The sequence below is a fragment of the Vulpes lagopus genome, chromosome 11 (genome assembly GCF_018345385.1).
Source record: "Vulpes lagopus strain Blue_001 chromosome 11, ASM1834538v1, whole genome shotgun sequence".
Taxonomy (NCBI): domain Eukaryota; kingdom Metazoa; phylum Chordata; class Mammalia; order Carnivora; family Canidae; genus Vulpes; species Vulpes lagopus.
Genome location: NC_054834.1, coordinates 30,775,542 through 30,793,639, shown reverse-complemented (window position 1 = coordinate 30,793,639; position 18,098 = coordinate 30,775,542). Strand labels below are relative to the sequence as shown.

General features: G+C 44.8%; 1 protein-coding gene across 3 annotated transcripts in view; it reads right to left on the bottom strand.

Moving 5' to 3' along the window:
• The window catches only part of PBX1 (PBX homeobox 1), a 291,605-nt gene that overhangs the window by 41,504 nt on the left and 232,003 nt on the right, over nucleotides 1-18,098 (bottom strand). For all 3 annotated transcript variants that reach the window (XM_041774090.1, XM_041774092.1, XM_041774091.1), the window contains 3 exons: nucleotides 16,660-16,904; nucleotides 10,370-10,560; nucleotides 2,747-2,882 (listed from right to left, as the gene is read on the bottom strand). In XM_041774090.1, coding sequence (XP_041630024.1) covers nucleotides 2,747-2,882; nucleotides 10,370-10,560; nucleotides 16,660-16,904 — 572 coding nt within the window. The remainder of the gene's footprint in view (nucleotides 1-2,746; nucleotides 2,883-10,369; nucleotides 10,561-16,659; nucleotides 16,905-18,098) is intronic.

The window sequence follows — 18,098 nt, the reverse complement described above, 5'->3', positions numbered from 1 at the left end:
AAGTGTGTAGAACAATACTTTTCCAGACTGAGTGTGCACAGAGAGCTTGTTAAAACAGATCCCATCCTCCCTCCCTTAATTCTGACTCAGGACTTGGGCTGAGACCTAAGAATTTACACTTCCAGCCAGCTCCCAGGAGTTGCTGATGCTGCCTTCTGTAGACCACACTCCAAGCAGCATGAGTATAGAGAAGGGCAGTCTAGGGATCAGAGGAGAGGATGGTCTTTTTGTATCAGCACATTTTTGTTCTGGAACATGGAAGGAATCAACAGTAAGTAGATTTCGAAAGAATCTGTGGCTTAAAAAAAGTTGGGTAAGAATTACGGGAGAGGCTTGAAGAGATGAGGACTAAAGAAAAAAACAAATGGTATTTCTAGGTTAAGTAGAGACAGTAGATCCTTTAAGAAGACCAAGCAAAAGTAGCCCAAGAGGAAGAAGGAAACTCCACAGAGAACAGTATCAAGGAAGCTAAGGGTGGAGAATTTCAAGAGAGAGGGGTAATTTCTTTAAAGATTTATTTATTTGTTTTGAAAGAGAGAGAGAGAGTGCACACATGAGTTGGGGAACGGGCAAAGGGAGAGAATTTTTCATGCCGACTCCTTGCTGAGTGCAGAGCCCAATGTGGGGCTCAATCTCAGGATCCTGAGATCATGACCTGAGCCAAAACCAAGAGTCAGATGCTTAACTGACTGAGCCACGCAGGTGCCCCAAGATGGAGGGGTATTTATTAACCAAAAAAAAATGATAAAAACAACAACAGAAAGAAAGAAAGAAAGAAAGAAAGAAAGAAAGAAAGAAAGAAAGAAAGACAGAAAGAAAGACAGAAAGAAAGACAGAAAGAAAGAAAGATACAGCCCCAAAAGGGCTTTTAAAAAAAGTCTAAAATCTGCAGTCCTTAGATTTGAGAACTAAAAGGAGATTTAATAAATCATGTGGTCCAACAAACCATGATTGGCAGATGGGGCAATTAAGGCCCAAAAAGAGGGAGTTGCCTAAAATCTCACAGTTGACTCTTGACAAAAACATGCTCCAAGATGAATGCTCTTGTTATAGCACCATATCATACTGTCTCCCATTGGGACTTGTTTGGCAACAGCGAGACAGCTTCATTGTTGTTGGGAGGGAGGAATGTGATGGGAAAGGAAGATGGCATGGCCTTAGGATGGGTGAAGCAAAGGGGAAAGTGATATAAATGTAAATATTCACCTTAATGGACAAATTATGTGCACTTTGAGTTTTCATAATAATGGAGGTGAAAGTTGCTGGAATGGGCCGGGAGTCCATCTTTGATTGAGATAGAATACGGACTAGCTCCTGGGAGATGTTCCTTCTACCTTCAACAGGGATTTAGAATTCCTAATCCCAGAATTAGATTTCAAAGAGTCTAGTGATTTAATTCTTCTTTAGAAGTAGAAGATTCCATATATCAAATTCACTGATGGTCAGTTAGGGATATGGTCCATGCCTGGAACCATTCCTCACACATGCAGCAGATATCAAAAAGCATTAATTCCCTTTTCTTGTGGACAAGGGATGTAAAGTTGGACAAGAATGGTTAGAGACCTAGACAAAACCAGGTCATGGTGAGTTTGACCACTCATGCTCTGCTTTCCTAGGGTTAAGACTAGAACAACCTTCCCCTGGGTCAAAGCACCTAAGGAGGTGGTCTGAGTTGAAAGGAGCTGGTGTTTCCAAGACTGCTGCAAATTCCCCAAAGCTTGTCGGGGAGGCCCTGGCAATCTCTTCATTGTGCGTACACTGTGTGGAGTTCTATATTCTGACTGGACCTAATTCAGCTTAGTTAAACACAGGTTGACGGGATCAGCACCCATCACGGAGTAACAGAAGCCAAGAGTCAACTCAAGGAAGTACAAATGCTCGCTTCATACAAAGCAGCATCTATTCTGGTTGGAAAATGTTAAGTGAAGCTTTCCCACTAGAGTAGCCTTCTTTCCCTCATTCCCCCAACTCCCTTTCTGGAAATGCCAGTAGATTTGGTTCTCCTGCATGTGACAGAATTCAGGGGGACTTTCTCTGGTAGCTTTCAGAACTATGGTTACTGTTCTCAACTAGAGACCAGTGGTGATATTTGAAGTTTGGAAGAAATAATAGTTTTAGGTGGATCTTTTGGGTAGACAAATACACATACACATACACAATGCCTACTTTTTTTTCTTCATACTAACGTTGAAGACTTCAGGTCCATAAAAATGTGTTATCATGTGTCTTTCCATGTCAACAGGCACCTGTTAGGGTTATTGCTTTTTGGGAAAAGGGGGCACTCAGTGACATTTTGTGCAACCATCCCATTGCAATCATAGTGACATGTTAAAATCCACACACTTCATCAGTTACAGAGTGAGCACATCAAGAGAAGACATTTGAGTCCCTTTCATTTACAAGTTCCATTCGCTGACAACTTCCTAGGTTGGGCAAAAGATGGGCTAAGGAATGGATCGTGCTTGAGAAAACAGTATGAAGAATGCGGAGAGCTTTCCAAGTGCCTGCAAGAACCTTGACCTTCTCCTAGTCTGTTGGTCCCTCTCAAGATTGTCCAGGTACCCAACTGGAAACTCTCCAGTTGAAACATCTCATGTGTTTACCTTGCCGTGTTAGGTTAGGGCTTAAGGAAATGGAGCCTACAGGCCATTACGAAAGCCCAGTAAGACAATATCTCCGAGCCCCCGCCTTGTGGCTCCCTCAGAGTCACGTGACAGACAGGCTGAGACTTTTCAGGGCTCCTTACCTGGGACACTGTGATGCCACACTTCTTGGCTAACTCCTCTTTGGCTTCCTCACTGGGGTAAGGGTTGCTGAGATGGGAATAGAAATATTCATTCAGGATTTCCGTCGCTTGCTTGTTGAAATTTCGTCTCTTCCGCCTTTGTAAAGAGAAAGGAAAGAACAACAACAAAAAAGTTCACAGCGAGTATGTATAAAAAGGGAATGAGAATCTACTTCTGGGAAAAGACAAATTTTTTATTTAAAAGTGGATTCAAGGAAATGTGCACCAAGGGGCTGAATGACAAAACCATCATTGAGGGTATTTGTTAAGCACTTGATTGTACGTCACTGGAGCGCTTGGCCAGAAGAACAGTCACAGATGCTCGTACGGAGTGGTGAGGGACACAGAGTTGCAAAACCCAACCACCTTGGTTTTGAATCTTGGACCAACTGAACGCCAGCCGGGGGAGTGAGATGCCCGCCCTCCAAGCCTCAGCTTCTCCTTCAGCTGAGAGTGAAGACAGTCACGCTGGCCTTGCAGAGTGACTGCAGCTGGAAAATAGCGAGTGTGCTCTGCACAGTGCCCAGGATAGTGGCAAGTGCTAGGTGACGGGTTTTCTTTCAAGGCTCCAGGCATTGGATCTCACCCTTCGTAGCAATCAATTCAAGTTACTCATTTTGCACAACTAGTGAGATAGGTATGGTTCTTCCCATTTACCAATGAAGAACTGAGTCCATAGGTCATTCGACCAGCATGTCCTAGAACCAAGATATTAATTCAGGTCTTCCTGACTATAAAACCCAACTTCGCCCTTAGCAATTCCCCTGGCAATTACATAGATAGACTATGCTGCCTTAAGTTAAAAATAAGTTATTATTTCCCCTGTATTCCATTTCCAGGTAAATGCACACAGCACTTTTTAAAGGCATCTGGGGAAGAGGGTGTGGAAGGCATGGAAATTAGCCCCCTGGATTGCTTGACCTCCCTTAGAAAGAGAAAAGTGGCACTTCTTAAGCAAGAACAGCTGCTAAATGGTAAAACAAAAGCCCACAGAAATCTTTTTAATACACAGGTTGCTGAAAGGAAGAGAACCACTTTTTGAATAAAAGCATTTTTCTGTCTTTAAAAAAAAAGTGCTAATTGAACTAATTTAAAGTGAGAATCACTTTATTGCCGCCTCGCAGCTAAGGCCTGTAGGCAGCTGGGGGAACTGTTTGGGGACACCAGGCTCGCAGCAGAGGCTGTCTGGCCCTCCTTGAGGCGGTGGGAACTCCATCTTTAAGTTAGCTCTATTAGCACTTTGCCTTTCTTGCTTTTATCAAAAGCTTTTTCCTTATGGAAGGGATTTCCAGAACATCCTTGGTTATGCCAGGACATAGGATTTCCCAATTTAGCCCACCAGAAAGCACTGATCGCCTCGCTAGACAAGAAATTCAGCTAATATTGTATTTTCAGGGTCCCACTTGGATTAATTAACACAATAAAGTGCCTGATTTTACCGGATGAACACCATCTGTCCATAGGTATTAACCACATCTGTCCAGACTATGCCAAGCCCAAGTCACTTTCCCAAATCATGCTGAGTTTCTGGGTCACCCAGCATCAGAAATTGGGCAGAATGGATTTTTTAAAAAGCCCATCTCAAAAAATAGGCATTTATTAAAAGTCCTTGCCTGATGGGAATTTGAGGAAGATAGCCAAGTGGCGAGCACGGGCTCCAGGCCAGGCTTTAGATAACCCTTGGCTTCTTCTCTGCCTAGAGAAAACAGTTGTCTTAGGCCTGGGGAACTGGACCCTGAGGGCTCCCCTAATTGGGAGAACCTCGGTTCATTCATTCAGCTGTCTGCATTAGCATCACACTGTATTTTTTGGGAGTCTTCCAACTGAGCTCAAAGGAAGCCTCTCTGGAATGAGCTGGTGGGGCGGGGCTGGTGCAGACAGCTGTTCCCGAATCTCTTCCCATAGTCATGTGCAACCTTCCCTAGGTGGTCTCATCTACTCTGATGGGCTCCCTTATCACCTCTCTTAGAGCCGTCTCCACGGAGGGCCTTGGAAATCCCAAGATCAGGACTTCTCAGAACTTCAGGAAACCTAGTGAAAATGATGTACTTCTGACGATAAGGTTATTTGAGCTAGACATCTGGTTTTGGCTTGAAGTGTTAGCCGCTGGGTGAGTTAACATTTGTGACTTTGAGCTCAACAACAGCCTCGGGAGTTGGGTATCTAGGTTTTTATTGTAAGAGGCTGATCATCAAATAGTACTGGATGTACTATTGCCTAAATGCCTAAAATGTGGCATTTTAGGAAGGAAACCTTTTGCATCAGAGTGACTCAAGAGTGGGAAGTGCAGCGCCACAGACCACATTGCTAAATACCAAATGTGACTCTCCTAAGAGTCACTGTCCATCTACTACTGCACTCCTCCGGCTTCAAACACACTCTGTGTCTCCAAAACTAGCATCGGATTTCACCCAAACCAGCTCCATTGTCTTCCTTACCACACCCCCATAGATGCAGTTCATTGTATCTAATTTGTTCATTCATTCATTCATTCATTCATTCATTCATTCATTCATTCAAATATTTGAGTACCTAGCAGGTGCCAGAACCTGGAAGCGATTCTCAACCCCTCCTGCTGTCTTACCTTCATCAGGTGATGGGCCCCAAAGCAAGTCCTGCCAGTTCTATTCTTTCAAATCCAACTCTTTTATTCTAGCCTATTGCTGCTCTATTTTTGAAATGGGTTCAGATAAGCCACTATCTATCATGTGACGGTCTTGCCAGTGCTGCGCAGTGGCGCTTTCAACAGTGAGGGAAATGTTCTAGATCTGTGTTGCCCAGTACAGTGGCCATGAGCCTGCTCTTGACCACTGAGCAACTCAAATGTGGCTAGTGAAACCGAGCAGTTAATTCTTTTTTTTTTTTTTTTAATTTTTATTTATTTATGATAGTCACACACAGAGAGAGAGAGAGAGGCAGAGAGTCACAGGCAGAGGGAGAAGCAGGCTCCATGCACCGGGAGCCCGACGTGGGATTCGATCCTGGGTCTCCAGGATCGCGCCCTGGGCCAAAGGCAGGCGCCAAACCGCTGCGCCACCCAGGGATCCCCGAGCAGTTAATTCTGAAATCTTATTTATTTCCATGTTAATTCAGTTTGAATTAATTTAAATTTAAAATCAAATAGCCACTTACTAGATGGTGTAACTCTAGACCGACGCTTTCCAGAAATACAAGGAAGGTGTGAATTCACAGCCCTGCTGCATACCGTCAAGAGCATGAAAGGTCTTTAAAACCTCTCTAGTTTATTCTGTGATGAACCAATGTTTATCTTAAAATAAAATGATCTTGCTCTGGATATTTGAGTAAAATGGGGAAGGTACTTCATATTTATTTTGTGTTCACCCAGTTTGAAGAGCACAGGCTTTAACGGGGGTTCTTACTGCATCTCTTCTCCCATTCAGCTCATCTTCAAGAGAAGCACTACAATAATTCTCCCAAACCATGGATCTGATCATGTCACTAATCATAGTAATAGTTATAGTAATAATAATAAAATATAAATATGATAAAATAATATATAACATAGTGATAGTTAATATATTAAGTAATTCTTTTATGAATTATTGTGTGAATACCATATTCCAGACACTATACAAAGTCTTTTTTTCTTCAAATTATCTTAATTACTCCTGCGTATAGGATTAGGCGCATTTTACAGACAAGAGTCCTAGAGAGGACAGGTCACTTAGCCTGAGTTACAAAGGTTGCCAGAATTGGAATCCAAGCAGTGTAGTTTGAGAACTTATGCTACAAATTACTGTATCCTTTCCTTAAACAGCTCTAATGGTTTCTGCTGCTTTTCTCAGGACAAATTTGAAATCTTCACGGGCACAGTTAGGAGTGTTCAATGGATCTGTCCCATCCCTAGTGCCTCATTTCCCCCAGCCCTAAACATGCTCTGCATAATTTCATCTAGCCACATCATATGCTTCTCCATTCCCCAAAGACACTTGTGACTTTTATGCTCCTATGCTTCTTCACACCAACCTGTGTATTTCTCTCCCACGGCATTTGCCACAGGTTTCCATATGTCTCCCCAGCTACACAGCAAATTCCTCAAGGGTTGAAGCCACATGGCATTCCTCTTTGAAACCCCAGTGCTGACACATAGTAAGCATTCCAGGTAAGCATCGCCCATTGAAGTTGGGTTACGTTGTTTCACCGTGCCCATGGGAGTCCTTCTGCTTGGCAAACACCATGCTGACTCTGAGATCCCAAACCCTCTACCCTCTCCCGCAGAGCTAGTAGATGTACTTCATGGAACACGCAATTTTATGTTCACTCGTAAGAATCGTCTGCTTGTTCCACACAGTTATGAACACCTTGAAGGCAAGACCCCCATTGATATGTGGCTTTTTCCTCTTATTTTTTCCAGTGGCTACTACAGCGTTTGGCAGAGAGTAAACTCAAGGAGATACCTCAATCTAAATACAGGTGAGAGGGCCCAGACCTTCCTGGATGTCCCGCCCTCTCATTGTCTTCTACTTTACTACTTCATTTTACATAATCCCTCTGTCAGGGTGAAATGCAGAGGTGTTCTTCCAGCTATTTATCCTCTTATTGTTGTCTCCAGCAAAATGTGATTGAACAGAAGTTAAAATTATTGCTTGAAAATCATTAAGAGTTTTGTAAGTTCTCTCTCTCTCTCAACTGAGAAAACGGTGTTGACGGTCCTGACAATAACCTTACAAGTTTGATAGCACAAAGTTTGGTACATAGCATGAGATAATAAATGTAGAATGAATGCATGGATGGATGGATGGATGGATGGATAGATTTATTTCTGGCACAATTAAGTCAACGTAAGGAAAAGAAAAAAGAAATTACCTGAATGGACAAACCTGGACCAAGTGCTCAGCTGAGGAGTTGGGAAGGCAAAATTATAAGGCCCAGACTCCAGCCTGGCATCCCCTCCCTCCCACCAAGTGTGGGTGGAGCTGTGACCAGGAATGGATATCCATCTTGTATCCTTGTGTCTCAGGAGATTAGGTTAAAACCTTAAAATGGTGAGATTCTCTTGCTGGCTTCCAGGAAGAAAGCAAGCAGCCAAGACGTATGCTGGCCAGGGAGAGAGTGGCATCCGGGAGCTGGGGACCTCAGTCCCACAACCACAAGGAACTGAATTCTGCCCACAGTGGGAATGGGTGTGAAATAGGACCCTGAGCCTCAAATGAGATCACGGCCTCTCCTGACACCCAGATTACAGCTTTGTGAGACGAAGGGCAGAGGATCCAGTTCATCTGTTCCCAGACTCCTAAACCACAGAAAACTGTTCCATAGTATCTTTGTGTTGTTTTAAGCTGCTAACTTTGCGGTCATCAGTTAGGTGGCACCAGAAAACTGAGATGAGGAGTATTTCGCAACAAAGTCAGATCATTCGATTCCACATACCCGTGACAATACCAAGCCTAATCGTGCCACTAAGTATTTTACTTGTCTTCCACCAAATCTTTCACTGATGAAGCCCAGCCTGTCAGATGCACGTGAATATTAGCACTGACTCTGTCTTTCTCACTGAGATTTGCTTAGCAAGAGCTCCAATTATAGCACTGGAAGCAATGATAGGAACTACCTCAATTACAAGGTCTGGGTAAATATTTCTTTCTGAGCTGAGAAAACCATTTGCTCAGCCATGGGCTGGCCTTTGGAGTTATACTCTTTCACCGACACCAGATAGACCCTCAAAATAAATGCTGCTAACGATGATAATAGCTTTGTTGTTTTAGTTTGGAACCATGGCTCAGAGGCAGTGATTCAAAGGTTGCAACCAAAGCAGGAAAGAGGCCCTCTCTTAAGTGATTGTCCTTCTGATGCCAACTGGAACCATCCAGGCGAAGGCTGTTGGAAGTGACAGGAACTGTGTACAAAGCTTGCCCAGTTTTGGGTCTGACCTTCAGCTGTGCACAGCACAGTTACAGCGAGAAGAAATCCAACAAGACAATGATTCTGCTCCTCCCTCCTCCCCGGGTTCTCTCTGCATGGGAATCCAGTGTGGGCCCAACTTTCCTCTTTTTCAGTAACTGCCAACATAAATACCAACCCCAGAATTTTAACTAGGGGGGTTTCCATGGGGATGGAAGCAACACATGCAGAGTGGCGGTGGTGGCAGCATGGGTGCTGAGCCCAGACAGAGGCCACCAGTCACTTGCACTCTGGATTGTGAGTACCAGCCTGCTTTAAAGAAGCTGGGCTGGCAGCAGGCCATCAGGCGAGGGAGATGCATAGGGGACCTGCTTCAGGGCGACTCTGCCTCCTTCTGCATCACCATGCCCAGCTGGAAAAAGCTCTCTTTGTGTTAACTTTCTCTTGACTGATCCTGTGGAATTCTGGTGGCCCAGAGACACATTTTGCTAGCTGGCATTCTCATTCTGTATTCTATGTGACCCAAAACACACTGAATAAAAGGGAGTTTAGGAGATGCCAGGGAGTTTTAAAGAGGTCTGTGGACCGCAAAAACCACCATTGTGAACAGAGAGAAATACAGGTAAGCGCTAAATAATGCATGACTTCAAGGGTGAAAAGATTCTACAAGGAGCAGTGACTCTGTCTCATTGAAAAGGGACAAAACCATAGATCATGAAATGGCATACTGTCCTGACACAACTGAAGTTCCAATAACCCAAATCATAGAGTAGGGTGATTTTTAGGAATTGAAGCAATGACTAGTGAAACCTGCACTTACAGAAGCTGGCTAATCTAAGATGGGCTGCAGATCGTGAAGGACACCCACACTCTGCAAACATGTCTGCAAGATCAACTATCGAAACACTCCTCCCCAGTAAATGAAAGATATGATGATTGCCATCTTGCAGCCGGCATACCAGAAGTTAAAGATACCAGAGGGATTTGCATAAAACCAGTGGTCTAGAGAATCAAGGACCAAGAGCTGATTACTGGTTCTCTGTTCTCTAGTTTTTTATCTTTGTTTAAAAGGACTTTTCAATCTAGGATTTCTTCGACTGAATTCTATGAACTCACAAGTGAGGTCACGAGTAGCAATGCCAGATGGAAGACATGAAGCCTGGATTGAAAATGTGGCCCCTGCTCCTCCTCCTCCACATTCTTGTACTCCTAATACGCAGCTCAGAGTATGCCACGTGGACACCTACTTACAAAGATTTGTTAAGCCGAGCAAAATGCACTCTCTGGCCATACGTAACGTGGAGAAGATCCCAGCTTTTCAAACTGCACTAACGTTCTGGAGAACATGTGTCCCTGAGGCATCCAGTGAGACCGCTACAAGCCCAGGGCGACAATAAGTAGCTCTAAAAGAGGTACTGAGCTACAGGAACACAGAAGTGTGACCTTTGCTCTCACCTGCCTCACTCATTCCTGCTTCCCAAGCAGAGTGAGTAACAGTGGGAACAGAAGGCATCCCTTCTCATCACACATTTTCCTGGAGCTGCCTAAAACTGATGGCTGATGCCGTCCTGCAGCCTCCCTCTCCTGACCCAAGAAGCAGGCTGCCATTCAGCGTGGCTTTGGACATGGTGCAAATGGAGCCTGGAGAGAGGGGCCAGCTATGTGTCCCAATCCCAGATCCGGGATATCCCCAGTGGATAGGTGGCCCTGTTGGCGACTCACCGCGCATCCAGAAACCGGGAGCGCAGGATCATGACGGCCTCGCATGTGCTCTGCTTGAGCTGCATCTGGATGGAGCTGAACTTGCGATGAATGATGCTGACCATCCGCTCGATCTCCTTCGGGGAGATGGGCCTGGTCCGGCTCTGCTCCCGCAGGAGGTTCATCACGTGGGTGGTAAACTCGTTGCACGCCTAGAACAGCAGGACAATCAACACCGGCACATGTGGACGGCCAGGGCCTGGACAGAAGGCTGTGTGGGCTCTTTTAGGGATGCAATGAGGAAAGAAAACTCAGCTAGATTGTGGGATAAAATAAATGACAGGCCTAAAAATACGTTTCATCCTGTTTGACTCTACGTTTGGCCATGATTGAGATTTTTTTTAAGGGTGAAGAGAAATCTTCATCTTTTTTTTTCACAATTTTACTACAGTGAAAGGTGAGAACATGAATCCTAGTATAAGATACACTCTACCACCCTTCACCCCACAGTTCACAGCCCAAGAGAGCTTAGGGTCAGAGAGGGCACAAACTTCTCCCTTGCTCATTATCGCTGATGTATCAGAACTTCCAAATGTTCAATTTTGGGATGTGTAAACAGCCAAAAGAATAGAATCATGGGATTAAAAGCTAACCCTCCTGGGAGATCTCTCATAAACCTACTTCTCCTTTCAGTCTTATTATTAGTCAGAATTCCCTCCTCTGCTGGCCTTCTGAAGACCCACTACATCCACCACACAGATTGGAACCTGTTCTCACAGGCCTTGTAGAAATGGCATCAACACATGACGTAGAGGATTCAGGAGTCATCCCTGCAGAAAGGAAAACTCTCAGGTTAGACCAGTAGACCACCAGCTCTGGGGGTGAGGTTAAATATCAGTTGTCCCACCTCCCTACTTTACATTGGGGTAAAACTGCAGCCCAGAGAGAGGAGGGGACTTTCCCTAAGACACACAGCAGAAAAGGAGCAGCCACGCCAGGACCTGAACACTTCCTACTCCAGGCCGGGCACTTCTGTCCTTTCCCAGAGCCCAAACTTGCTCCCCTGAACACTAACCAGTGCCCTTCCTTGTGGTTACTATTACTTATCATCTCAAGTCTGGTTTCCATAGCTGAGCATTCAGATGGAAATATCTACTCACGGATTAGCAATATTACAAAACTATATTAGATTTGTAACACAAAAGGCAAGACGATCTTTGACAGTTGAAGAATTAAGGACTCAAAGGGCTCCAACTTAATACCAACACCAGAAATGCCACTCACTCATTAATGGTAACACTGCGCTGCGTCTGTTTTTACAGCACAAAGCCCCTAATTTCTGTCAAGAATGAAGTAACAACAACATATTCCCTACTCAATTCTCTTAAGAAATCTTTTGATATTGATTGGCCAAAGATTATCTAGGCAGGCCCATCCACCAGGCTGAGTCTATACTGGGGACCAGGGGGCCTGGTCTTTGACCCCAATTCTGTAGGTGTCTGGGCAAAGCCTTTCACTACTCAGTGCCTCATTTTATTCATCTGGGGGAATGGATTTAATCATTCCTACCCCTTAGCAAGGCCAGCAACACCCATGGTCTTATATGGTGACCCTCAGATGGTGTGAATCATGCTCAGGAGGTGAGAGGGGCCTGAATGGCCTGTGTTCAGATCCTGCCTTGGGCCTTGGAAAGCTGCCTAACCTCTCTGTGACTCATCTTCCTTATCTGTGAGATGGGGGTGGCAGTTCCCACTTCAAAGGGTATGGTAAGGACCAGAGAAGTTACTAGGTGTGTGTCTGGCTGTGTAAAGATGTGTCCAGACCCCCGTTTGTCTCTTGGTAAAAATAAACAGGGTCCGATTCCCTTCTTTCTACTTTACCCTCCGATTACCTTCTTTCTACATGCTGAAGAGAAATCCATAGATGGGATCTATCTAGCATTCTGCTCTCCACTAAGAGAATTACCATATAAACACAAAATCTGGATGATATAAGCTTCTTCCCTGCCCCCCCCCCCCCCCCCAGTTGTAAACAAAGGGAAAGGCATCAAGTTGGCTGGATTCTATGAGGCCACTGGGTGGGGAGTGCAGGGTCAGGCACGTGGCTAGCATCCCAGCCACCTGGCTGGCCTTCGGCTCCTCACCTGGTGGGGGCTCCACGGGGGGAGGGGCTTGATGTGAGGAGGCATTGTCAAGTGCACTCGCTCTCCACAGGGAAGCCACAATGCTGGGCTAATAATAATGTGCTTCATTACAGGGAATAAAAATACTCACAATATCTGATGTTTATTCAAGACATTTTTATCCCGGGGCCCTTTCTGCTCTGCCATAAACAGACAGTGGGGTCTTCTCACCCACCGCTGAGGTACAGCAAGGCAGCTGCTCAACAGCTGCTCAGGAACCCACAACAGAGCAGAGGCCCGTTCCAAGTCCACTTCAGATGGACAGGACATGACGATCCAGATTTTTTCAGGACCTACACGACCCATATGCCATCCTCCTTGGATCCCGCAAGCTTGTGCCTTTGGAAGTCAGGCCAGGCTGCCTCTGTCTGTCAGGTGTGGCCCACAGGACAGGGATGGGAAGAGCTGGTGCTATAACTGCTAATTAAACACGACCTGCAGAGGCTGGAAGTCTCTGGACGGGGGACCCTCTGCTGCGGATGGTCAAAAAGGGAGTCACCCTCTGGCACTGCCACTCCACGTGCCCCTACAAGGCTGAGGATTTCGAAGGGACACTTCCCAGGTTCCAGGGCAAGAGCATTTCTGGGAGCTGCAGACTAAAGACAGGCCCTCCTAGAACATCCTGCTCAAGCTTCCAGAGTTAAGCTTCCCTCCTGCACTCTGGTCAGCCCATCTTCTTCCCTTACTCCTTCAAACTGGATGTGGTGCCCACCTCAGCAAAGAACATAACTGGGATTTTGGGTTCCTCCTGGCCATGGACCGACCAACCCAGCCCCGTTCAGCTGTACACATTTAGCCCCATCCATGCCCCAGCAGCATTATTTACAAAAGCTAGAGAACCCTGCAAAGTGACAAGGAGCATCAGTTTTTTAAATACCCCATGGAGTAAAATTCAGTGTTCTGACATCACGGTTTTGTCTATTAGAATAAGCCAGCTCTCAAATACCTTAGCTACCTCCACGATCTCCTGGAAAAGCATTTTTCTGATACCAGTAACTAAATAAAATAATTTCCTACCATTCTTTCTAATGAAAATTTCTAGAAGCTTTCTTTATTTAATAACCTCAGGGTGAAACAATGGCTGGTTCAGGTAGGTGGTTTTGTTTTGTTTTGTTTTTTTTTCAGGATAGGATTGAGGAGGGCCATGATACCTAATTAGCAGAAAGCTAATTGATCGTCTGGTTATTTATCACCACCATACTAAAAACAAAATAAAAATACCAGAGTCAACTATTAATAGCCAATTTGGCAACTTCATCCAAGGTATGACTAAAGTAGAGAGCAATATTTTTACTTTACTGAGGTTTCCTGATTTCATTTTATTTTTTTATTCTTATTTTTAAAATATTTTTAATTTAATTTAATTTAATTTAATTTAATTTAATTTAATTTAAAGAGAGAGAAAGAGGGAGAATGAGCAGGGGCAGAGAGAGATTTTCAAGCAGACTCCCTGCTGAGCACAGAGCCGGGTGTGGAGCTCGATCTCAGGACCTGAGCCAAATGAAGGGTTGGATGCTTAAGCGACTGAGCCACCCAGGCATCCTTGAGGTTTTCGGATTTTAAAAAAGCTCCCATGAGGAATGATCACAAAAAAATGAAGACGATGCATCTCCCAGACATACTAGCTAGGAGCTTAATGGCATATAATTTCCCTACCATCTACTATTTATTATAATTAACAATATAATTAGCACTAATAAATAATTGGGCGCCCAAAGTATGTTAAGTAGGATTCGGTTCTTACCCACAAAATGTCCACATAACTAATGAAATTATTTTTTTGGTATTTTTAAGGATAAGAAGTATAGATGACCACCCTTATAATTATGTAATTTTTCTGTACTGATGAGAGTTTTTCCTTAAGTTTCTGATTTCCAACCTCTTTATTATTTAAAACAGGTAGATATCTTTGAGAAGTTTTTGAAGGAGAATATTATTATTCCTAGCTTCTCTTACCTACCAGTAATTAACCTAGTCCCTGGAAGTAACAAAGGACAGGCCAGCTTCTTCACTGCCTGCACAAGCCCACACTCCATATGGAGTGCAGTCAGGTGGTGTTCCAATAAGAGCCCTTGGACTAAGGGTCAGAAACTGGATTCCAGGGCCACCTCTGTCCCTCACTGGATATGTGACCATATAAGCCCTCTGATCTCTACTTCCTCACCTGTCAAAACAAGAGAGGCCAACAGTACCTGTCCTGGGTACCCAACCACAAAATTACCTTGAGGAACAAGTGCAATTGTGTCAACAAAAGTAAGCAGTCAGTTCTTCTATGTTGTGGGCAACTTGAGCTAAGAATAAAGCCAGTTTTTAACACTTACCAGCCTAAAATCCATCCCAGTTATGGGCTTAGTTTGGTGGGGAGAGAAGATTCACTCCCTGAGCTCTTCTTGTCCTGATGTTTGGTGGGAGTTACCCTGGATGGCAGGTCTAGAGAAGTTGTTTTGCCAGAAACCAGGCTTAGTTTTGAAGGTAAAGTAGGAATAGCACTGAATGGGTGGAACTCAAGAGGCCAGCTAGGATTTGTCCCCCTCTGTCTCTTAACCTCCAAAGGTTAAGGCAGACTGTGAAGTGTGACAGGATGGACCTGGAAACTTCAGGGATGGGCGAGCTCTGTGGGCTCAGCATCTCCTGAGATCTTGGGAAATATCTACACGAGCCAACACTGCGGCAAGAATATTTGCTCTTTACTAAGAAGGTGAAGGGCGATGACTCACAGGTTCTTCTTGCAAGATTGCTGCTATGCTCTTCCCCTCAAATCCTCCCTACGCCTATCCGATGGTTGAGTTTCACCACGCTTGACTGCAAGCTTCGCAGCAATTCTTCCCCCCAACCCCTCATAAAAAAGGGACTTGGTAGAAATCCATTTCGACGGCAGATAGGAGTGCAATAATGAAACTTTCCTCACTTTAAATTTTAAAATGCTCATTTCTATTTTAAAATTTAAATTTTCTATTAAGTTTGCATTTGCTGTCGACCTAGTCGGTCAGAAGTGGACTAGAAAGGGTCTTCTGCCTTTTGCTTTTTCTCCCTCGTGATTCTGTGACTCTTAAAAAAGAAAAGGAAACCAGGAAGCTAAGAATTCCATGAAAGTAAGTTAAGTGTCGAACTTCAGGATAATGCCGCATCCAAAAAGGTGACAACAAACGTACCTGTCACCTGCTGATGGAGGAAAGGTGCATATAAGGGACTCCTGTTAAAGTAGTATTGCTCATACGGACCCCAGGAAGCAGAACTGATACATAGAGTCCCATATGCGTGTGTGCGCACATATGTGCATGCATGCGTGCGTGCGCGTGTTTGTGTGTGTGGCGCAGGGAGCGTTTCTTGGAGAGAGGAACTCTATTATAATTAGAATACGTTACATTTACATACTGCTTTGTAATTTAAAGCCTTTCCCATGTTCTCTTTATATGGTTTTCATGGTCTTGTGATATCCTTGACTCTAAATCTACAGCTCTTTGCCCTACACTGCCAGCTTTTGGTTAGACTGTGTGGTCCATTGGGTCCCATCAGTGGAGCGTCAGGACTGGAATCCAACTTTGATGACTAATCCCCTGAGACCCTCTACTCTTCTTTTTGGAGGGAGGTGAGCACCACATCCTGTATTATATAAAAAATGAACATGTTTGACTCTCACTTGAGCTGAGTCTGGGTATAGCAAAGGACTTGAAGGCCAGGTTTTAGCATCCTTTCCTGTAGGATTCCATGAGCAATTGGAAGGTGAGGAATCATCCCCAAATAAGGAGAAGAGGGCCAGAGGAGCCCACCAACTGCCCCACAGGTCAGGTGGTGACTCTGCTAATGACCTCTCTCATCCCATGAGACCCAGGCTGCGGACCGTGGGCAAATGTCCTCCTGGAGCTCAGCTCGAACGTTTGTTACATTGACTATTAGTGTTTCTTGAAGTCATCACTTACAACTTAGGTTTTTTAGGTGCCTTTGTGGTCAGAGCGCCTAGGTTTTTAATATTGGAGACTGAGGACTCTTGGCCTCCCGTCTGGCCAGGGACTTGGTGCAGAAATGCAGAGGCTTGGCCCTTGGGGCTCTGCAAGCCCCCGGGGCCCATGGCTCTTCACCCTCCTTTCTAAAGGGCCAGGGTGCCCGACGCCCCCATGGCCGCGGTTACCTGCTCGTACTTCTCCAGCTCCGTGTGGTAGATCTGTCTGATTTGGGACAGCTTGGCTCTGTAGTCTGAATGCTCCACCGAGTTGTCAGAGCCCGCCCCTCCTGAAGCCGCTGCTGCCGCAGCTGCTGCTGCCGAGCCTCCGCCCTTCTCAGGGCCCGCCACCCCCTCGGCCAGCAGCATGTTGTCCAGTCGCATCAGCTGGGGGTCTGTTGGTTCCTCCTCCTGGGCTCCCCGGATACTCAAGACTGCAGGGGGACACAGCAGAGGGGAGGGTTAATGGTAACCCATATGCAAGCAAATGAAGAAAACAGAAAGCAATGGCATGCCACTGGCGCAGCAAGTCACCCAAGTACTTGCAACATGGCACGCGTAGGATGGGCGAAGGGTCGGGCAACGGGGATGACGAAGGGGAGAGAACCCAAGGAGAGGCTTGCTTTGTTCCAGAAACTACTGATGCTCCACTTATGAGAGCTACACAGAACAGTCCAAATCAGGGAGGCAGAAAGTAGAAGGGTGCGGGGGCTGGGAGTCAGTGTTTCCTAGGGACAGAGTTTCACGTAGGAGAGAGGGATGGTGGTGACGGCTGCACCAAAGTGAGCGCGCTTAATGTTGCTGAACTGAACCCTGGACACTGAAAAATGGTTAAGATGATAACCTTGTTATGTATACGTTACGTAAGAAATTTCAAAAGTACAAAAAATTAATTATAGCAGGATATAATTTTCACTTTCATCCCAAACTGCCAAATTTTTAATTCAAGGAAAGACATTTCCTTCTTTTCTAATTTTAGAGTTCTGTGAGTTTGTGGTTTTACCCTCATATTGCCTTTGTTATATTTGATTGGCCTGAATTTTCATTTCCAAAAATAACCTAAGCCACGTAAATCTAGTCATTTTGGACTGAAATCTTAAGACCTTTCCTCTAGGCCAGCAGGGAGAGTATGGAAGTTTCAAACAGCAAGAAGATAACATCACATGCCAATTATTCTTCAATAAAAAATAAAATAAAATAACAAAATAAAACAGCAGGAAAACAAATTGGCCAGTAAGTAAGGATGTTTCTCTCTGGACGCTGAGATCTCTTCATTCCAGGTATAGACAGTCCTGTTGGAAACCAGGGTGAGGCCCACTTAACAAGCTGTTTTGGGTATTCTTCAGAGAAGCCAAGTAGGATAGAGGAGATTCCAATGAATGAAATGGCTGCTTTTTATTAAAACACCCTGGCCATTTGGGGGGGGGGGGGTCGGGACCGAAAGAGATCAAGTGTTTTAGTAAATCAGCAGAAGAGCTAGGCAGTCTCTTTTTACTACCATCATACAACTTGCCATAAAATAAATCACTCATCTAAACCTAGTTTATCTGTCAGCATCCAAGTCTTTGTCAAGAGAGAACATGAAAAGAATTTCCAATTAAAAAAAAATGAATAAAGTTTGGGGTAAG